We start from the raw sequence: 22,713 nt of genomic DNA on the forward strand, positions 1-22,713 counted from the left end.
GAACCAACGGTGAGTCTACCGGCCCGGGATGGTTGTGAAACTGCTGGGCATTTCCAGCGGGCCACTCTGATGGGGGGATTCTGGAAGGGAGGGTGGAACTCAGCTCCCTGGCCACCGAACTTCCCTTGCAGAGGCTGGCGGCCCAGTGAGCCCACCCTGGGGGCCTGACCGGCTGGCAGCCCTTTAAGGAAAACAAAAAGGATGGGGAGGAAGCAATTAAGGTGTTGTCATCAGGGAGACAGCTGGCATCTGCTCGGGCATATGCTGAGGCTGTTCTATCTCCCCCGAGCCCCGTGGGTGGGGGGAAGGGGTGGGGAGGAAGGAGACTGAGCAACCTTCAGGCACATCCTCTAGGCGAGAAGCAGGGACAGGCTGGCCCACGTGAGGGTGAGTCTTGAGCCCTGGCCACCACCTGAGGCAGTGTCCTACCCCAGCAGCCTCTGATCAGTTGACTGCAGCTAAGTGCCAAGCCCCAGGGCGGCGCTGGGGCGAGGGGCTGGCTGATCTGGGGCTCAGGGGCAGTGGTGTGCTAAGGCTCAGCGAGAGCTGTGGAACTCAGAGCCGCACTGTGAAGGGTGCCACAGGGAGCACCTGGAGGGCTTCCTCCAGGAAAGATGCTTGGGTGAGGTCCGTAGGGCTAGCGGGAATGAATGAGAAAGGCCCCCTTCCCTTCACCCAGGGAAAGCAGAGTGGGCAAGGACCCTGAGGCGGAAGTAAGAGTGAACACCCCTGAGCACCCCATGCAGCAGGCACGGCCCCTGGGGCTCCCCCGCATGAATTCAGTTCATTCTCCTGACGCCACTGACAAGGGTGCTGTTACTCCCAACGCACAGATGCAGGCGCACAAGTAACAGAGGCGGAACTTGACCCCACTGCAGTACACGGCCTCCGGTCTGCTGGCCTCTCCTAAGAAGACAGAGGAGGTCAGCGTGGCGAGAGCCCAGACGGTGCTGCAGAGCCTCCCGGGAGCCTGACGACTGAAGGACACGAGGGTGTCATGTGTCGTAAAGGCGCTGTCGGGCAGGGGGCGCTGATGGGCGGGACAATGGACCATCACCAACTGCTCGGTCAGCTCTTACTGTGCCTCTCATGACACCCGGACGGCAGGGTCCACGTTCCTCCTACTGGACAGCAAGGACAGCTCACGTACAAACGCACGATTGCGCCGATGCTGATGAACGTGAGGACGCGCTTCCCGGCACCGGGCACGGCGAAGCCTCGTCCACGCTCCACACGCCCTGCCTTCTCGAGGTTGCCGCAGGGATAGAGGCCTGGCTGAGAAGCTCCGCTGCCCCCCTGGTCTCAGTGCTGGGGCGCGGACAACCCAGCCCAGAGCCTGCCGCTGCGGGTTTCCCTCTGGCCGTGAGCTCTGTCAGCTCCCGTTCTCTCGGGTCAGATTTTCGCAGGTCTTCCTGTTGGCAAGGAGATTTGATTCTTCTGTCAATGTGGGGATCAATAACTATTTTCACTGTGCACGGTTTCAGCCCAGGTCCGTTTTGCTTTGTGTGGATTGTTTCTACAGGGCGTCGGTGACCCAGCGGTTCGGAAACGAAAGGCCTGTGCTCCTTTCTTCAGGAGCCCATGAGAAATCGAAACTTGCTCATGAGTCAGAAAAAGACGAGGAGGTCAAAAAAAAGATCCAGTGACAGGTAAGCAGGTGACCATGGACAGGTGGACAAGGAGGGACAGAAAGACACAGAAGACAGAGACTGACGGGGGTGGGGGCACAGACCCAGGGAATGAGTCTCCTGACCACTCGGCAGCGTCAAGGGCAGGGTCTAGCCGGTGGGCCACACTGCCCCATTCCCCTCCAGGCCGCTGCCCTGCCTTGCCCTGCCCTGCTAGGCCCTCTTCCCTCCTTGGTGTTCAGCTCAGGGCCTGCTCAGTTCCTTGGCTCAGGGCCGCTTTGTTGAAATAAGATAAAAGGTCACTTGGACTGTATCCCACCGGATGGGACCTCTAGGAAGATACGGGCCAGCTAACAACACCCCAGCCCAGTAAAATAGCCCCAGCCCCGGGCCTGGAGCCAGGAAATTCCAGCAAGGAGGCCAGCCGCATGGCAGAGGGGACTGGGCCCGGCAGGCTGGGGTTTAAGCCCCGATTGTCTCTTCTTCTTTATAGGCTTTGGGTCTCTGGGGCCTCTCCTGAGTCTCATCTGAGAACGGGATGCACACCCAGCTTCCAGGGCGCAGTGAGGCTGGGGCCCGTGAGATGCACCTCATGAGTCCCCGTGCCTCGATACCGCCTGTGGCCCCCCAACAGACACACCCCTCTCTCTGCACTATGGATGGTGCAGTCCTGGACTCTGGCTTCTCAACAGAGCAAGGGCCCACTCTCACCCTAGGGCCTGAGGAGTGAAGAGGATCTGAACCTGGGGTCCCTCCTGGTCAGCCTTACAGCTTGTGAGGGCCTTCTTCTGCAGGGCCGACCTGGGGTGGGGTGAGGCTAATTTGGGGTGCTCTCGCTTGCATGCATCTCCAATCCGTCACGAGTGGCTGTGTGAGGCTCTGTGTCACAGCCTCCAAGGCTGAGTCAGCAGGAGAGAGGGTGGTGATCAATTTCTATCAATAGTGTCTGCCTTGCCGTGGGCTGGGGGCGTGTCCTGCGCGTCAGCATCTTCAGTGGGCGCCGTGCAAAGAGCAGAACAGAGCTCTGGTGGAGTCCCAGCTGTACCAGTGCCAGCTGCGGGCTCCAAGCAAGTGCCCTACACCATCAGTTCTTCGTCTGAGAAATGGAGGTGCTCATCAAACTGATGGATAAACAGGGTCCTCTCTTTATCTGATAGAGGTACAGGTGGCATATGAGATTCTATCAGTTGTCATCATTCAAGGGCTGGATGTTTTGTGAAATGATCGCCACTATCAGTCTCATTAACATCTGTCGCCTCCCAGTTACGTTTTCTTTGCTATAATTACTGCTTTTCAGTACTTTGAAACTGTTTTTGATCTCTTAGCAACTTCTTGTAAAAAGTTGAACACGCACTTAGCCAGCAACCCGATAAACCCAAAAGAGAGGGAAAGCTGTGTTCGCTCAGACCGTTGAGCCTGAGGTTCATAGCAGCTTTATTGGCAGCAGCCCCAAACTCCCACCCAAACGCCCACAGGCTGGAGACCTGATAAACCCTGAGGCTGGTCCACTCAGCAAGGAAAAGAATAAGGGGCGACACCCGCAGCAGGACGGTGGGCTCACACGCTTGACGCCTGGCTTGCCCGAGGCTACGGCTCGACACTGCACAATTCCACATGCGAGACTGGAAAAGACAAACCTGATCTATACTGACAAAAAGTAGACCCGTGGTGGCCTGGATTGGGCTGGGAGGGGAGGGGACCAGGAGCTATTTGGGAAGGGCATAAGAAAGCTTTTGGGGTGCTGGGGATGTTCCACTTACCCATGGATTGGGTGCAGGCTACACGGGTGTATACATGAGCCAAAATCAAACTATACACTGCAAATGAGAGGAGTTTATTGATGTAAGTTAGACCTCAATGAAGTTTTGTTTTTTTTTTTTTAGTGTTCCCTAGACAACCTTCTTGCAAGCTTCTCAGGTGTGATACGCGATCAGGTATCAGATACTGATGGGTGTGGGGAAGTTTGCCAAAAAGGAAAGTACCTTACAGTGGGAGGGGTGTGGTAACTTCGATGGGGGTAACTGAAAACAACAGCCCAGGGCACAGGTTCTGTTGGGATCCCCCCCAGATGGTAACAAAGCCATGGCTCTGAGCCAGGCTGTCTTGGGCTGGCATCCCACCTTCTACCTTTACCAACAGGCTCTGCGACCTGAGACCAAGTAATCTATCTCCCTGAGCCTCAGTTTCTGGATTATTCCTATGGGTCAAGCTCAGTAAAACTCCTGGCTCTGGGCTGAACACTAGGTAAGCAATCGGCCCTCATCAAATGTGGACTTTCCTGTCTCCCACCAATGGGGGCTCCCCAGGGCTCGAAGCTCCGCAGCGAGCGGGATACTTTGTTCTCCCAAATATTCCTGGGCTGAGCCTTGGAGCTGCGCTCAGTGCCAGACGGGGCAGTAAGGCGGGCACGCCCCTTGAATGGTCACCGTCTCCCCCGGCATTAATAACTCACTCTCCCATCAGCGTCGCAGCAGCCCCCCTTCCAGCACAGAAGTCATTGGTCAAATCACTTCATGTCAGGGCAATGGGAGAGCTGCGGTCCCACCCGGTCTTCATGCGGGAGCCACCCCGCCAGCCTGGGGACCCTGCAGGGAGGGCTCTCCCCCACCAGTCTGGGGACCAGGCACTGCAGGGACTGGTTTGGTCACTTCTGCACCCCATCACCCAGGGAAGATGCTGAACCTCATTTTGAATAGTGAGTAGAGCCACGCCCAGTCCTAGGAGCCTCTCCTCTCCCTCCGCGGGAGCCCGTGGCCTTTCTTGACCCTCCCTGAGTGGTTCCTTTCTGCCTTAGGTGGGAAGGGGACAGCCCACCTTTAAATTCCCTTGTGGTGCTTATTTAAATAAGCCCCTCCATCTCTGTGAGGGTTCACCCTTGCCCTGGCATTGGAGCTCTGACGTGGGGCTCGGCCGGCACGCTAGACGCCAGCTTCGCCAGGGCAACACACTCGTCTGTCTGCTTCGCTGAGGCCACGGCTGGCTGAGGAGTAGACGTTCGTGGAGCGAGTGAAGGAGCCAGCCTCATGCAACCCTGGCAGGCAGGTGGTAACACGGCGCCCACTTCTCAGAGGGACACGCCAAGACAGATCAGGTAACCTGCCCATGAACTTGGGGGACGCGACAGAGCAGGAGTAGAAGCAGGGTCTTTCTGACTCCACTGGCTCCCCACCCCTCTCCAGCCGCCTTTCAGCTCCGGGGGCAACAGCTCCAGGGATTATTACCCTATCTGAGAACTGAGTGCCTCTGCTCCGGAGGAGGAACTGGGTGAAGGGAGCCGGGACTCCCACCAACGGGTCAGACTGGCAGCAGGGCAGGTTTGTAAACCAGGGCTCACCGCACTGGCCAAAGCATGTCCCCAGAATCCTTCATCCAAACCCCACGTAGAAGGGAAGCCTTTGGGCAGCAGCTTTCATGGGAGCTCCCTACGCCCTGGGGCAGCCTCATCCAGTCACGCCCAGCTTGTAGGGGAGCAAAAGGTGCCTGGGACTGTCTTAACCTGAAGTCATCTGGAAAGCCTGGAGGGGAATTCCAGCGCCTCCAGAGCTGGGAATTCTGAGTGCTACAAGAAATTAGGTTAAAGCAGGGAAAATCAGCTCATTAACCCCCTTGCCAGACTCCACACATGCGCAGCCTGCTTCAGAGCCGCGCCGCCGACTGTCACGCCTGTCTGGAACCGAGTGGAGGGGCACAAGTGAGATATTTTATTTATGTGTCGTGCATATTTATTAGGAAGAGGTAAATAAATTAGCTGCCTGCCATCTGCAACCACCAGCCCACGACAAGTTCTCTCCCTCCTCCTCCGCCTTGGGAGGGGCCCACCCCAGCAGAGCCTGGGTGCTGGAAAAGAAAGGGCTCCTTTTCTAGTACAATTTCCTCCAGGATCTGAACAGTCCTAGAATTATAATTTTTCTAGGAACTGGATGTCGGGTCCTATTCTAGGCCATCAGCCAAGAGTTGATCCTCCCAACCAGCCTAGGAGGTGGTCATATTGTCATCCTCGTTTTATCGATGCTCTAGAGGCTCAGAGAGGTCAGGTCACTTACCTGGAGTCACACAGCAAGTGAGTGGAGGAACTGCGCTTAAGCCCAAATCTTCTGGAATGTGTTAGAAAGGCTGGACCAGGGGGGATGCCATTCCTTGCTCTGCCACTAGCTGCTATGGGGAATGGGCTTTCTCTTAATTCTCCACACCCTAGTTTGTTGAATGGTAAAATAAAACACAAAAGGTCAGGCTCCACATAAGGCTGTGTGGAGAATCAAACTGCCACAGGTCAGAATCCTGCACGGCCTTCAAGTTCAGCTGGGAGGCACCCAACTCCTCCTTCTTGAAGGGGCCGGGCAGTCCCCCCAGCTGCCCCAGGCTTGCTGTGTGACTCGGGGTACATCAGTCAACCTCTCAGAGCCTCAGTCTCTTCCCCTGTCAAATAGTAAATCCACCGGGCGGGAGAGGGCGCAGGCTGCCAGGAAGAGTACCTGGTGCGCTAGAAATGCTTGCAAAACTCAGGCAAGGTGGGGGCAGGTGCAGGAGATTATGGAGCCATTAAAAATGACAAGTGTAAAATGACGCTTATTTAAGGCCAGTCCTAAAGGGGCCAAGGACACTGGGAGAGGAGGGGAGCCAGGGATGCTCCGGCACGGCAGAGCCCAGAAAGAGGCAGCGGTTGCCCAGAGCCACACAGCAATCGCAGGCAGTAGCGCCCAGACATGTGCCTCCCGGGCGCTGAGACAGCCCAGGGCGCTGAGCCCAGCTCAGCCAGGATCTGAATCTTTTATGAAACACCATAAATCTCTCGAATCTACTCCTGCCCGCAGCCCGTGGGTCCTCCTCACTGCTTCGCTGCCTCTGCCTCCCTGCAGGGCCTTTTCATTAAATTAAGTGTGCATTCCAACCTGATCTTTTTGATTTTCCCTCAGGGGCCACCTGCCACCTCCCTCCAGTGAGCCTGCAGGGCGGGGACTGCAGCAGGGTGCACACAGCCCTCGCAAACCTTCTAGAGATTTCTAGATAAAATGCCTCTTTTTAGATGTCTGACTTCATATCTTCAGAGCTGAGGTTTCAGGGTCTCTGCTAGGTGCCAGCATGGCCTCCTGGGTGACACGTGGGCCCATTTCACAGAAGGGCAGTTCAGAGCAAACACAGGCCTGCGAGCCCCAGTTCTGGGGTGGAGGGAGTTGGAGTTGGGGAAATGCTGAGGTGCAAAGCCAGCTTTTCCTAGGTGCACTGCTGGGGTAGGGGCCTGAGCTGCAGCAAGGAGGCAGGTGAGATTGAAGAGGCAAGCTGGTGCCCCTGGGCAGCAGACACTCCTCAGGGAGCCCAATGGGGAGGGAGCCAGCAGCTCAGCGCCCCCACTGGCTCTTCATCCTCACAACCATGAGAAAGGTCATGTCCCCACGTTCCAGATGAAGAAACAGGGGCCCCTGCTCAGCCCAAAGATGAGGACACAGGGGGGCAGAAGGCGCCAAGTCCTGGGACTGAGCAATCTGGCCCTTGATCCAGAGCCTGCGAAAGCTTCCCAGGCTCTCTTGCCTGGCTTGCAGTGCCCTCTGGCTCCCCGACTCCACTCCCCTGCCTGCCCACCACTGTGGCCACACCAGCCTCCAGTCCTCAAATGCACCAGGCACTGGCCTGCCCCAGGGCCTTGCCCTGCTGTTCCCTCCACCTGAAATGCTCCTCAACTAGGTCTTCCTGTGGCAGGTTCCAATACAAAGATCACCTCCTCCAGAAGGCCCTCCCTGACCGCTCCAGAACCCTCTCTCGTCTCATCCTGCGTCCTCATTGCTCCCTCCCCACCGCGAGAACACCTATCCACTTGTCGGATTTAAGGCCTGTCTACCCTGCTCACTGCTATCCCAGGCACTTAATGGTGACTGCCATGTGGTGGGTCACCGGCAAACACTTGTAGAACAAATGAGAGCCAGGAGGGAGGCAGCTGGCTTGGGGTCTGGGCGCCAGCGCCAGGACAGGAGCCAGGCGGCAGGAGCCTGGGGCCAGCCCCGCGCTCCCCACTGGAGCCTGGTCTCCTGGATCACAGGTGCTGGGGAGGGGTGGTTCCCAGAGAGCGTGGGGAGGCCTCTTGGGATGCGGAGAAGGCAAAATGGCCTAGAACATGAGGAATAGCAACACTCTAGGAGATTATGGAGCCATTAAAAATGACAAGTGTAAGAAATAACATCTGCGGGGGAAAGCCTACGCAGAACCGCATTCTAGGTGGATGCCAACCCCAGGAAAGCTGAGTCTCGCTGCGGCCTTATTTATCACAGCACGATGCTGGAAACAACCTTGCTGTCCAGCCCCGGGGGAGCAGGCCAAAACCAAGCCCCGGCAGCGGAATAAGGCATTCACTACTACGCGCGGTCTTAACAAGCCGGGGACATGCTGACCCTGGAAAGGTAAGTGAAGGAAAAACAGACATAAGTGGTCCATGGGATGGGGTCTCAGCCAGCACACTGGGGAAAAGACAGGGAGGAAATAAACTGGTGTTCCTAGATGGTGGGTGGCTGGAGGACGATTTCGGTTCTCTTCTTGGTCTGTATTTCTCTTTTCAAAGTGGTCTACATTTAACAATGACAGGCTTAATCAGAAAATAAGCTAATGTACAATGATACTGTTAGTGGTAGTTTTTAATGCCAGCAGGAGGTCAGAGCATTGCTACAAATTAGACTGTGTGGAGGTGGTGGTGGGGATTGCAGTGTCTGTTAATTGAGTTTGCTGTATTTAGTTATTGAAATATTTCAAAAGCCCAACAAACATTTTGTCAGATTTTTTTTAATTGGAAACATGGAAAAAGAAAGACCCTTGAAACTGGTCCAAGCAGTGTTGGGAGACCAGTTCTGGCTCAAGCACTCTAGGGAACAAATGCCCTGGGCTCAGACTCCTTGTCTGTAAAATGGGGGGAGCTGGCCTCCCAGTGTCACTGTAGGATCTGAGCTGCAACAGCAAGGGTGCCCCCAGGCCCAGTGGCAACATCCACTCAGTAAACGCGGTTCCCCCCTGCACTGCAGGCCCGGGAGACCCCCAACCAGGCTCCGTCCAGTTACAGTAGTCCCCACACTTGTGTCTGAAGGGAGTCATTCTGAGACCTCAGCGGATGCTTGAAACTGCAGATAGTGCTGAGCCCTGTAGATACTGTTTTCTCCTGTCCACACATACCTAACATAGTCTAATTTATAAGCTAGGCACAGAAAGAGGTAAACGATAAGTAATAACGAAGTAGAACCACTAGACCAATATACTGTACGTGATGCCAACGTGTGGGTCTCCAAAAATGTCTAACTTTCAGACCACCGCTGAGCACAGGTAACTGAAATTGTGGAAAATGGAACCTCACATGGGGGGGGCGGGATCAGCTGTGTTACACTCCTAACAGGTAGGCAGCGCATACCCAACCCGGTGAGATCTTGTATCCTATCTACAGAGGAATGTCTGTGCCTTCCTCTACAGTAACATATGCATTGATTTATGAGTTGCTTGCTGTGTGTTACTATATTTGTATCGCATGTTATATACAACATGGCAGAAATAGCAAAGATGAAAGGATGATAGAAAGTAAGTGTAAACTGAAGCTTTCATAATTTTTCCACATTCCTCCCCAAGGACTGTCCTGGCTGTGGCACCCAAACCCCACTTTGGAGACCTCTCATTGAGTCTGTGGGCTCCAGGCAGCAGGCCCCACCCGAGGCAGACCCCGAGGTCTTGGCCAGTCTCAGCAAACTGATGGCCCTCAGCCAAGAGATGTCCCGAGGGAGCGGCAGTTCCAGCTGGTTTGTATTTATTTATTTTTAAAGATTGATTTATTTATGCATACAAGAGCTGGAGTATAAGCCAGAGGTGCAGGGGGTGAGAGGATCCACCAGAGAGAGTGGGGAGCAGGACAGGTGGATTGACTGAAAAACACTGCTGAGGGGAGCAGCGGACGAGGCAGGAGAGGTCGGCTGTGCCACGTGGGTTGCTCCCTGGCCAGCCAGGCTGCCAACTGGCCATAGCATGATAGGGCTGTTTTTAACCCAGGGTGCTAAGGAGCCCTGGCCTCCCACTGGGTCGCCGCCTTCCTCCCTCCTTAGAGATAGTCTCCCCACTTAGAACCCCAGAGAGCTGGGACAAGTGGTCTCTGAGGAATGACTCTGTCCCCAGACAGTACCCTTCCACCACCAGGTCCCTTCTTATCCTCTTAAAGGTGGCAGCCTCTCTTGGGGGGCCCCCTGGAAGCCACAGTGATTTATACCTTTCTGGGGCCCTGGCCTCACTCTAAAATACAGCTGCCCCCACCCTGCCTGCCCTCCAGCACTCTGGCCAGCCCATAGCCAGCCGGCCATCAACCCCAGACATAAATCTCGAAGCCCAGTTCCATCAGCACAGAAAGCAAGCAGTAAATTCGAGCTCCAGGGTCTCCAGCAGTGAAGCTTCCTAGGAGAATCCATTTTTCACCGCAGGATAAATTATCCTTACTGGATGGGAGAGAAGCACTTGTTCATTCAGTTGAAAAATGGTTTTTTGAAGGGCACCCCCTCCTTGGGGTTCCCCAACTGCTCCGCCAGCCGCAGGCTGTCCATCCAGGGGCCTCTTGGGAGGCCTCTCCCACTCAGGCCCCTGAGATAGCTCCTGCGCTTCCGCAACCCAGTGAAGGGCGCTGCAGAGCCCGCCCCACCTCCCGGTGAGAGAAATCAAGGTCATGAAACCCTGAGCTGAGTGTCTTCCAGGTCTCAGAAGCCCCCAGGAGCTTCCCGTTGCCACGTCCAAATTCTGCTGCCCACACCCCTCTGCTCCTTGCAGAGTAGACCGTCCGAGGCTGAACCACAGCCACCACCCAGTTCTGCAAGCTCGAGTAAGTAAAACCATCTCCAATCCTTATCCTTTCTGTAAAATCACTCGATCCCAAGAGGGAGGCTAAGTGAGAGCAGCTGTGTTCCCGAGGCACGGGGCACTGCATGCTGGGAGCCACCTGTGTCTCGCCCGGGGTCGGCTGCGTCACGACCTCTTCGTGTTTCTCTTTAAAAAGTACAAATGTTTTCATCACTCTACTTTGAGTACAACAGATCTCATAATAACAAGAGGGCAGGGTGCAAAGTCCAGGAGAATATACTAACATTTGTGTGAAAAGAAGGAAAAGAATAAGTACGCGCAGCTGGGTAGGTGGGTCCCAAAGAAATTTCTCAAAGTATGTGCTACAATCAGAAAACAGTGGTTACCTTACCTGCGGGAGGTGGGACTTGGCAAATGGAAGACAGAGGCTGGAGAAAGACTTTGCTGATGTGTTTTTAGGAGTATTTTTACCTGAGCCCAGTGGCCCTGAGTTCTCATGCCAGCCCCTGTGGAGGGAGGTTAACTCATCCCCTTTCTTTCCTAGGAACAGTCACGAACGTACTTGTCCATGTTGCCTCATGCATCTGTGCTAGACTTTTCTCTATTTTCTTATCGACTGCAGGAGTGCTCTGTGAACTCTGGGTGTTCTGCTTTATCTGGGATGTAGTTGTAAATACTTCTGCTGCGCTGTGATTTGTCTTTGAAACTTGCAAGCAGCTTCTTTGGTCAGACAAAACTCAATTTTTATGTAGTCCAATTTTTCAATCCTTTCTTTCACGGCATCTGCTCTTGAGCTTCTATTTCCTCATCTGAGGAGGCTGATAAGCCAGCCTTGCAGGCTGTTACAGGAGCAGCGACAGCGTGAATCAGGCAACCGGCATGCTAAGCCGATGCACCTTAAATGACAAGGACGGTCCTTTGGGGTATCTCAGCCTCCCCTTGTCTCCCACCCCCTTGCAGCCAGCAGGGACTTTCTGAAGATGTCACTCTCCAGCTGGGAAACCTTTCAGCTGCCTAAAGAGGGTGAAGCTCAAACCCCTTTTCAAGGTCAAGGTGTGAGTTCAAGTTCTCTCACACCACACCTCCACGGCTGAGAGGTGTGTGAGTACACAATGTCTGGGTGGAGAGTGACAGTCACATTCCTGGTCCCCAGGGGACAGCAGAAATGCCAGCCCAGGGTTGTCAGACCCTCTGAAGAAAGCTACAGATTTATTTTTTTTTAAATGTGAAATCGCCACTTAAAAAGCAATGGCAACAATTTTTTTTAACCCACAGTCAGGGTCAAGCAAGACCTGTTTGTGACCAGGGTGTGGCCACCTCTACCCTTATGATCCGGCCCCAAACCACCTGTCCAGAATGGCATCTCACCTGCCACACACACACCTCACGCAGCCGACCCAGCAGCCACACTGCACAACTGTGAATGTGCCATGTTTTTCTCAACTCTGTGCCTTTGCACATGCTGATCCCTCTGCCTTCAATGCCCTTCCCTGCTCCATTCCTTCAAGGCCAACTCGTACTTACCCTTTAAGTTCAGATGTCAATTCTAATTTCCCAAACCCAGACAGTAGTCTATGCTCCTTCCCTGAGTGTGCCGTCCTGCAGTTACAGAAAGAGCTCTGGCTTGGAAACAAGACATTCTGGGGGAACATCCTGTGCCCCCTCATCCCAGCAGTGCATCCTTGCACAGGTGACTAATGTGCCTCAGGTTCCCAACTGTGACATGGAGATAATGAGACTTAAGCTCAGTCAGGTTTCTGGGAATATCAAATAAAATGGCATAAGAGAAGTACCTGACACACAGCAGGGACTTAATAAGAGGTGGCAGAACAGAAGAATACATTGGGAAAAAAGTGATTATCTCCTCGGAATGCACATGGAAAGTGTAATCACTTTCTGGGAGTCGGGATTACAGAGACTCCAGAGCAGGCTACCTTTTCTCCAGTCTCCTGATTGCAGAGAAAGTTGTGGAGCCCCTGCCTCCCAGCAGCATGCAGCCCGAGGAGGCATTCAAGATGACGACTGCAGAGGAGGAAGTCCCTGGTGGGTAAACTGAGGCTGGCTAGACATCAGGAAGAGCAGAGTGCAGATCCCAGCTCCTGGAGTTCGCAGGGTGGGAAGAAGCCTCAGTGCTCAGCTGCTCATTTGTGGGCTCTGGGGAACAGCAGCCACCTCGCTCTACCCCAGCATTGTGGATATAACTGGGGTTCAAAAACTGCAAACCGAATGGACAGCTTAATGAAATAACTCCAATAAGGACACCTGGCAAGGTGCAAACTCTCAGCAAATGCACTCAGCGGCTCCCCTCCATGCTCAGGCCAGGCCTGCGGGTCCCACACGGGGGCCAGAGCTCAGCTCAGGTGTGGGGAATTTGCCACAAACAGCGACACACAGGAGCAAGTAGAGGAAGTTCAGAAGAGCCTGCGCTGCCCCCTCCCCAAGGTTCCATCGAAGTCTGAAGAGTCTCCTCTGCCTGCACGCCTTCCTGGACACTCTCTCCAGCTGGTAGGGGGCTGAGGGGGGATGAGGCCAGAACCCTGGGATGCCCTCTTCGAGTGCTCTGCTCCTCTCACTTACTAGAAGAATCTGGGATCAGGGAAGTGAGGACTTGCCCACGATGAGCCCACCAGGATGAGTCCAGTCCAGGCTGAGCTGCTGTCAGAGACTGAGGACATGAGCAGGCCCAGCAGGCGGGGCGCTAGATGGTAAATGTGAAGTTCTTGCTTCCAGGAGTACAATAAGCAACGTTCTCCTCAGCTCTCGGGGGTGGCCTGGCACAAAGGATGGGATGCTGCCTCTGTTTCCCCACTGGCAGTCTATTTCCCACTCAGCCTCCTTCTTTGGAATTCTGGTCCCTGACCCCTATAGTACTGGCTCCTGGCCAAGATCTTCCTCTCAGACTGAGGACACGGAGCAGCAAAACTGCTGCCATCTGACTGGCATCCTCTACACACTAAAGACACAGGCAGCGTCTGACTTGAATGTTGCCTGCTCCACCGGTCACTCTCTTGCCCAGTACACCCCCCAGTCTAGGACCAGCCCAACATCACCATACTTATGTGGACACTGCCTGGACCCATGTCAGCCCCCACCCAGGCACTGGAGTGCAAGACGAGCACAGCTCGGGGGATTCTGACACCCCAGTTGCTTCCCAATCTAGCTCTGGGGGAGCACAATACTGGCCTTGCTTCCTGGGAGCACTCTCGGGGGAAAGGCTGGCCCACCTCTGACTGAGTGGCTTGTCTGGTGCCTCGGACCCAGCCCGGGGAGCTGATCCTCAGACCCCAAGGCCACTGACATTGCTGACCACCATCATTCCCGCCTCCAGCAACTTGAGAGCCACATGGGCGCAGCGTAGCAGCATCTGCATGTGCATCAATGGAACTGTTTGGTTCTGACCAGCCAGCAGGAAGCCACACAGACAGCGGTGCAGTAGGGGTCAGCCCTGCCACGATCTCCCAAGATGGACTGACATTGGCTTGGGGGGGGGTCAGCAGGGAGGCAGGTCAACCCCCCTCTTACTGCTTTGGGGAGAGCTGTAGGCTGACAACAGCATCCCTTCCCCAAACACTCGGGAAGATAAAGCTACCCAAGTCTCATGGGAATCACTCATGGAATCGGGAGGGATCCCCAATTCCTGCCTCCAACCCAGGACATGCTCCGTGACACCGTCTGGCCCCCCCCCAGGCTCCATGGCTGCTGTGCGCAGCCTGAGGAATCACAGCCACAGAGTGAGCTGGCACACAGGTGAGGCGCGACCCCGCTCACTGAGTAACTGGATAATGCTCTCACTTCACTAGTGTCATCTGGCAAGTGTGCCCCCCTCTACAGTGGACACTCTCCTGCCCGTCATCCCGGATCTTTACGGTAACCCTGCTGTTCATGCTCCCGTTTTACAGAGGAGGAAAGCGAGTGTCAGAGAGGCAAAGCCCTTCACACACGGTCATACTGTTTGGGAGCAGCTGTGCTGGGCCTGGGGGCCAGGCCTGAGCTAGCGGTTTGATTGTAAGGTGGGGTCGGGACTGCACAGTCAGGGAGAGGCTGCTGGGCTCGATGGGGGGCCCCCTGACACCAGGAGTTTAGGGCAAGTCTTTTCCACTCTGATCCTCAACTTCCTTGTCACCAGGCTATTGTGTGGAGGAGCATGAGCATGGGTAGCTCGGGCTCACAGCAAGCAGGTGCTGAACAAAGGCGGGCTCCCTGCTTCACCACTCACTTAGTGAGCACCTACTGTATGCTGCCCTTGGTGCCGGGCACTGGAGAACCACAGCTGAACTGGACATTGCTGCCCACGGAGCTGTGTATCTGGCAGAGGAGACAGATGAGCTAACACAAAGCTACGCTCCACAGGACAGGAGCCAGGATAGATGTGGTAAGAGACTGATTTTTCTTCGCTGGGGAGGGCAGTGCTCAAGCTGCAGCCACAGACATGGCCTTGGGGTTGGAACTAAAACATAATTTGCTGGGTGAAGAGCCTCTGAGGGCACAGGCCCCGCAGGCAGAGGGGCAGCCTGAGCAAAGGCTCAGAGGTGAGGCAGAACAAGGTCTGTGTGTCACTAGGAGGGGAGAAAGGTTACTGTGGACAGATCTCAAAGGACCTGGAACACCAGAGGTTTCCAACTGCACAGGGAGTCTGGTTTGACTCTCAGTGCTTGTGTTTTTATTGCCAGTTAACACTTTAATGTTGAGAGATTGTATGTGAAACTCTGGTTTTTTAACTTCTCTAGAAAAAAATCAGAAGATGTGGTAGGCTGAGCCAGAGCTCCGATAAAGCCTATACTCTCTGTTCAGTTTTGTTCCCCAGGCCCATTTCACTCTCTTCATCCGTAAGTATTTATTGAGCAATGACTGTGTGTCAGGCAGCGTGCTAGTGCCCGGCATACAGGGGGGCCTGGGATGGCAGTTGTGGCCTTCACAGTACTTACATACTAATGGGGGAGAAAGGTGATAACTACAGAACATAAAGCCAGGCAGTGAAAAACAATTGGCGGGGGGCGGCGCTAAAGCTTGCTGTTTCAGGTGAGATGGTCAAGGAAGGTCTGTCTAAGGAGGAACAGTTGCACAGATCTAAAGAAGTGAGGGAGGGGCCTCCCCGCTGGCGCAGCGGTTGAGCACTGGGTTGCGAAGCTGCCCACAGCCTCCGCAGCGCCGGTTCGATCCCCGGCTGCTCCCCCGGCCACCAGAGGAGGGTCCCACATGGCGCGCAGACCTCTCCTGCCGCCCGCTGCTCCCCTCAGCAGTGTACTTCGGTCCTTCTGCCTGCTCTGCTCCCCGCTCTGGCTCTGGTGAATTCTCTCACCCTCCCGTGCTTCTGACTGTACCCAGTGCTTGTATAAATAAATAAATAAATCTTAAAAAAAAATAAATAAAGGCTTTTAAAAAAAAATAAAGAAGTGAGGGAGGAGGGAGTGAACAATGTGCAAATAAGGTGGAGGAGCGATCCAGCAGTGGGAACAGCAAGTGCAAAGGTCTTCGGGTCGCCTTCATTATCTTTTTTTTAAAGATTTATTTATTTATGCATACAAGAGCTGGGGTACAGGCCAGAGGTGTGGGGGGTGAGAGGATTCACCAGAGACAGAGTGGGGGACAGAACAGGCAGATTGACCGAAGTACACTGCTGAGGGGAGCAGCGGGCCAGTCAGGAGAGGTCTTCTGCGCCATGTGGGTTGCTCTCTGGCTGGCCAGGAATCGAACTCGTGCTGCAGTGGTTGTGGATTGCTTCATAGGTTGTGTCTTAACCCTTGTGCCACCAGGGAGGCCCCCCCTTCATTATCTTTTGGGTCACTCACCTTGCCTCTTTAGATATCTAAGTGCGAGAACCCTACTGTAAGTAATAGATCACATGGTAATGTATGATCAGGTGAAAACCACCCCCAGACATGTGTTTCAGATAAAACACCTCTGACCATTGGTGAAGGAAACGTGAGAAGTGGGGAGGTGGGTGGAAGGCATGGCATGATTTTTCCAGTGTGAAAAATGTCTTTATTAATATGACAAGGAAGAGGCAGAGAAGGTTCATGGTACATGGCATCTTAAAACTTGAGCCCCGGACAGAGAAAGTCAAGAGCAGGAGCAGGGAAACCCTCCTTTCATCCTTGCCAGCTGCGTCATCTGCCAAGCTCTGCAAAGTGGGAGGCAGGACGTGGAGAGAGACAGAGAATGCTATGTTTTCTGCAGCCCTGGAGCTGCTTTTGTTGTTGTGTTTTTGGGTTTTTTCCAAGCCTACCTGGGCTGCTGCCTTAGAAAGTCAACTACACAGCAAACATTTTATTGTTGTTGTCGCTCCCCCACCCCTTTCTAAGGCACAGAATCCTTGTCCCTTACCCACAAAGTAGAAGAAAAAGTTACTGTTTTAAAGGAAAAGGGAGAAAAAATATGGATTTATAAGCTTATATCATCCTTCTTGGCTTGAGGCTGGGGGTGGGGGGGAGGGCAATTCTGCATACCGACATCACAGTCCATGTCATGGGACATAACTTCCACCACTCCAAGCTCTATTTGCATTTGTGGAAGTACAGGCAGACATTTAGAATCAGCTCCGATTTGACATTAGAGTTATTAAAACCAAACAAAAGAATACTTCCCAAGACTGGCTGATTCTCCTTAAATTTATCTGGGCCCCCACTACCTGATTTAAGGCAAAGAACAGATGTTTCACAGCAGGAGGCACAGTAGCTCCATATGCCACTGCTTTGTTCAAGACGTGCAGACATACACACTGGGAAACACACACACACACACACACACACACACACATGAACACACAGAGGACTCGGGGCAGTGAGTATTCTCAGCTCCCCTTCCAGCACTTGGCATGCCCGCATGGGCCATTTGTAACCTCTGCCTGCAGTTCTGACAGAGAGATGAGCAGCCGGAGTGAGTAGCCAATCAGATCCCACCCCATCGTCTTCCCGTTGTCTCCTAGGTAACCGGCACAGGGACACATCAGCTAGCTGGGTACCACGGGGACACACACACACACACACACACACACACACACACACACACTCCTCTAACTGGCCATACTTGCAGGGATACCGGATTGCCTTTCAGAACCCTGGACAGCTCCCCACCTCGGCACTCAGTGCTGGGGTTCTGTCAGCTGGACAGCCTCGTACCCTACAGTCTTCCCACCTCCACTACTTTACTCAGGGCACCCCTCTGCCTGGTCTGCCTCTCCCCTCTGCCATTTCCATCACTTATGACCTTGCTCCTCTTCAGTGTCCCCCACATCCTCGGTCAAGGCTTGGAACAACTCTGCATCACAGCATAGAATCCGTGTTCCTCCTATGGGGATGTGGTCTTTCAAGATTTAGCTCCTCCAGCCTCATCACTCAGCCTTCTCCCTCTCCATCACTCCTTCTTTTTCTTCCTTCAGTAGGCCGACACGGCCCTTCCCACGCTACCGTGGCAGACCAGAGCTCTTCTTGGTGCTTACTGTTCCCTCTGCCTACACGGCCCTTCCTTCTGTCCCCGTCATGGCCGAGTCTTCTTGCTCCTTAGTCTCGGCTGAAAAGCCGCCTTCTCAGAGAGGCTTCCCTTGTAGTAGTGGATCAACTCTTGTCCAAAGTCCCTCCCAACCTCTCCACATTGCTCTCTGATCCTGTGTTGTCTTACCCGATGATGCAGTAACTACCCCACCCCTGTTTGCTTACTTGTTCTCTGTCTTCACATCTAGAAAGTAAGCTCTGTTACGGCAGGTCTTTGTCTTGTTCACGGAGGTATCCCCAGCCCCCAGAACAGGACCCAGCAACACTTGTTAAAGGAGTAAAAAGTCATTTAATCCTCACTGCGTCTACCTTCCCCATCGCTCCAGTAAGAGGGTTGGACGTGGCGACTTCTATTAACCCTCCTGGCTAACACTCCAAAAGCCCATTAGAGAGCAGAGAGGACTAGCATAAGGAGAATTAATCAGGCCACACCACGGGAAGACTCTGCCGATGGAAATCTGACCTTCTTCACTGGGTTGAGCTGCCCTCCTCCTCTGAGCAGCCTCCCTGATGGAATTTGCTGCAGCTTTCAAGTTCACATTCCCCAAGCACTGGGCACCTTGAACTTCTGTTATCTGAGGGGCTGAGGCAACTCAAAACGGAGGACTGGCTTTTATTTTTCTGAGCCTGCACAGAAACCAGCAAGTCCTGAGGGCAGAGGAAGGTGGTCCTCTGGGAGCATTTATTACAGTGAGTAGAAGAAACTGTCACTGTCTACATGAAGGTGCCTTAGAACTCGAGTATCTATCTGTCGCTCTGCCTCTCTCTGTCTCTGTCTGTCTGTCTGTCTGTCTCTCTCTCTCTCTCTCACACACACACACACACCCCTCAAAACTCAAAATCACCATGAAGCAAGAATCACAGAGTTTTCCAATCTCAGTGGCTGCACGTATCTCTTTTCAAGGGACATGACTACAACTTTAGGTTCTAAAACTGCAGAGTGTGTGCTCAGCGTAACCAAGATATTACCTAAACCCAATGACCAAGGCCAGGTGGTGGGGTCCAGTAGCCACATGTAGATTTACCCGATTAGATCCCCCAAACCCTAGGGAGAGAGCTTCAAACTGGCTACTCAGAGCCCAGAAATTCGCATGCACTGGATCGTTTCCCAAATCTGAACTTAAAGTGGATTTGAAGAGCAGGAAAGGAAGAGCAGGATTAGTGCTTCTTGAGCCCCTACTATGTGCAAGGCCCTGTGCTAGGGTCTGTGAACACTCTAAGACCTCCGCAAGGTTCCCTTCCCACCTTATGGATGAAGAAAGCTGAAGCTTGGGAACTTTCAGTAGCACATCCAAGGTCACTCAAGCAAGCAGAGGCAAGTGGGGACATGAGCCTGGTCACTAAGTCCCCTCTAATTTCCCCAAGCAGAGGAGCTGGTCTTGTTCTAAACATCCTCCTGCCAGTGGAAGCTCCTCTCTGAGAGGTGCCAGTCTAGGCCTTCGCTCTGCATCTCTGCCACTCTCAGGCTTGGATGACTTCCTACCGCGAGCCTCTCATCAAGCTGGACCCACATCTCAGAGTCTCTCATTTGCGATCCAGCCCACAGGAACCAATTTTCCTGTGGCCTGGAAAAAGCCAGGGATTTTTGTCTTTTTAAAATAGTAATTTCCTGCTGGCGCGGGTGGATGCACCAGCACCCTCTGATTTAGTGCTGAGCTCAAGGATCAATCTCAAGTAAGATTTTCCAAGGAAAATTCAAATGCTGGGCACCTCCTGACAGTGAGGGATGGAGAAGTGACCTCCTCTCAAGAGACATGGCCAGTGGCAGCCAAAACGAGTATAGACATCACAAGATCCACATGCCTCACACGTCACACCGGGGCCTCGTGCACACCCACATGCATCTCAAACACACCATCCATGTGACTCCATGCACACCTCACACACACACCACCCACATGCCTCACCCTTCACACACACATACACACACGCAAGTGGGGAGCGGGCCATGAGGCTCAGGAGCAAGAGAACAACACCCTCGCTCTTGGGACATCACGGTGCCACTTCTGAGCCTGTTCTGGGCTGTGTCGTGCTAGGGCCACGACCTCACTTCATCCTCCGTGGGGTCTCTGCAGGACAGTGCTAGGCGCCCCCTTGCACAGACAGTGCGTGAGCCTTGCAGTGGGGGAAGGCCTGTCCAAGGTCACAGGGCATGCCTGTGGCTGAGCAGCCCCATTTTCTGGAGGGGCAAATGCAGACTGAAGAGGGATGGTGGGTATCTGGCTCTGCAAGACTCCTTCTTAACTTACTCTACTCCTCGGTGCCAGCTCCCCTGAGTAGGGGTACTCCTCCAAGATACCCCTTGTTCATGGCACCCTGCCCATCTTACTCCTACCTGAGCCCCAGAGAAAGAAGGCTGGAGACCCTCTATACCTAAAGCTTCACCTCCAGCACCAACTCAAGTCAGAGGGGGGTGGGGGGTTTGTTCCCTCGGCCAGACTGCCAGGGCCTTGGGGCACAGGCTAAGACCTGATTTGGGGGTGGGGGGGTCTAAGCAAGACACTCTCCACAGGCTCTGTTTCCAGGCTCTGGGAACCTTGGGCCACAGTAGGGAAGGGGGTTACAGGCCCCACTCAGCCCTGAGGACATGCCAGGCGGGGCAGGGACCAGCTCACCTTGTCCCCCTTCTCTGCTTCCCACACGCCCCACACAGGAGCTCTGATCTGGGTTGAAAATGGATCCTTTCCCATGAACTGAGCCAGGCCCAACTTGGGGGGCAGTCTGGAAGGAGGTGGGGGTGGGCCTGCCACCAGCAAAATCTTGCCTGTCACAGACTAAGGCTGACACCCCAGTTTTACCACCTCTGACTGAGTGACCTTGGACAAGAGGCTTCCTCTCTCTGAGGCTCAGTGTCCTCACCTGTAAAGTGGAAAGAATAACAGCGCCCCCCTCGAGCAGGCGGCTGTGAAGGTGAAAGCAGAGCCGACCCGAGGCGCCCAGGCGCACGGTGCGCGGCGCCGGCTCGTCCTCCATCATGCCCCTGGCGTGAGCGGAGGGTGGGCAGCTGCCATTCCTGCCTCGCAGCCCCCGACTCACGGTCCTGGCAGTTCTTAATTATCACGAGTGCCAACTTTCCCCACTGCTGGCAGGACCTGGGCGCGGGTCCTCCTCCCTCCGCTCACGCGTTCAGACAACAGGTACAGAGGTGGGGCGGCCCGGGCCGCGGGCGGAGGGGGCTGCGCCGCAGCGCTGCGGCAGGGACCGGCCGGGCGGGGGGCGCGCCTTGGCCACCCCCGCAGCCCAGCGCGTGCAGCCTCTGTGCAACTTTAAGGAACTGCAGACTCAGGTGGGCGCAGGGGCGCCCGCGGGTAGGCCAAGGAAAGTTGGGACCCCGCGACCGCAGCCTGGGAGTCCGAAGCGCCCACTCCCTGCGCCGCGAGCGCCCGCACCCCGACCCCCACAAACTCGCGGCGAGCGAGGAGGCACGTGGCTGCCGCACCGGGCAGAGCTCGCTCTGGAAGCCGACGCGCCGGCCGGCCGGGGAGGTGCCCACGAAGGGGCAGAGACCCCTGCGGTGGCCCGGGCGCCACCCCCGCGCGCGCGGTGGCGCCCCCCTGCCGGCGCCCCCCGGGCCCGGCTCCGTTCTGCACCGCGTGTCCTGCGGTGACCCCTTCCGTCCCTCCTTCGGGGGCTCTCGCGCGCCGCGCCTCCGCGGTGACCGCCTGCCCTTCGCTCCCCCTGGAGACCCTCGGCCGGCGCCGCCCGCGGGTGCGCCCCCCGCCCCTCAGCGCCGGCCCCGCGCCCCGCGCCCCGCGCCCCGTGCCGCGCCGGTGCTCACCGGCCTGGGCAGCCGCTGCGTCCTACCTTCGTCGGGCAGCCGCTGCAGGCAGAGCGCGAGGTTCCTCCGCCAGCCCCGCATCCCCGCGGCCGCCCTGCGGCCGGGCCCGGCCTCGCCAGCCCGGCCCGGGCCCCGGCCCCGGCCCCGGCCCCGGCCCCGCCCCCGCCGGGCCGGGCGGCGCAGCGCAGCGCTGGGGAGGGCCGCGGGCCCCGGGCGCGGCGGGCATGGGCGGCCGCCGAGGGTCGGGGGTACCGGGCGGCCGCCAGGCGCTCGGCTCCGGATCCAGAGCTCGCCGCTGAGCAGCGACGCTCCCCGAGAGCGCGCGCTTTCCCGGGCGCGGGGGGCGGGGCGCGGGCGCGGGCGGGCGCGGAGAGGAGACCGAGGGTCCCTCCCCCTCCCCGGGAGCCGGACCGCAGCCACCCCTGCCGTTACCCTCCCGCAGCCTCTCGCACACCGGGGCCCCCGCCCGCCCCCGGCCCGCAGCCCAGGGCGCTCCCACTCGCGTCCTAATAACTAATCACGAATTAGTGAATGAATGAATCAATCAATAAATGCGTGAATAGGTAAGTGAATTAATCAGCGAGTAAGTGAATAAACAGGTGTATGAAGAGTGAGAACGTGAGACAATGAATGAACGAGTGCGTGAATGCATAAATGAATGAATGAATAAATGAGTGACTGAGTGAAATAGTGACTTGACGAATGAGTAAATTAATGAGTGAATAAGTGCGTGGAGGAACAGGTAAATAAGCGACCGAGTGAGTCAATGAATGCTTGAGTAGATGTGGATGGCCACCTTCTGGTCCCAGGCCTGTAAGAAGCCAAACACCCTCCACAGGGGCTCTCACCCCTGCTGTAGGAGGGAAACCTGAAGGTGGCATCTTGTAGAGAAGTCTCAGAGGGGGCAGGACCTGCCAGTGGACACATGGCAAAGGCTGGAGGCAGGCAGGTCTGTCTGCAGGCTGCATCCACTGCATCTAGTCTCAGTTCTAGTTCATCCACCCGCCATGAACTCACC

General features: G+C 55.4%; 1 protein-coding gene across 1 annotated transcript in view; it reads right to left on the reverse strand.

Moving 5' to 3' along the window:
* GRIP2 (glutamate receptor interacting protein 2) overlaps window positions 1-21,776 on the reverse strand; it is a gene marked incomplete at both ends in the record, with an annotated part of 75,969 nt that extends 54,193 nt beyond the window's left edge. The window contains one exon of the mRNA XM_084247102.1: window positions 21,722-21,776. Within this exon, the coding sequence (XP_084103228.1) occupies window positions 21,722-21,776 (55 nt within the window). The remainder of the gene's footprint in view (window positions 1-21,721) is intronic.
* Between the last annotated feature and the right edge of the window lie 937 nt (window positions 21,777-22,713).

The sequence above is a fragment of the Talpa europaea genome, assembly GCF_964194135.1.
Source record: "Talpa europaea genome assembly, chromosome: 11".
NCBI classification, from domain to species: Eukaryota; Metazoa; Chordata; class Mammalia; order Eulipotyphla; family Talpidae; genus Talpa; species Talpa europaea.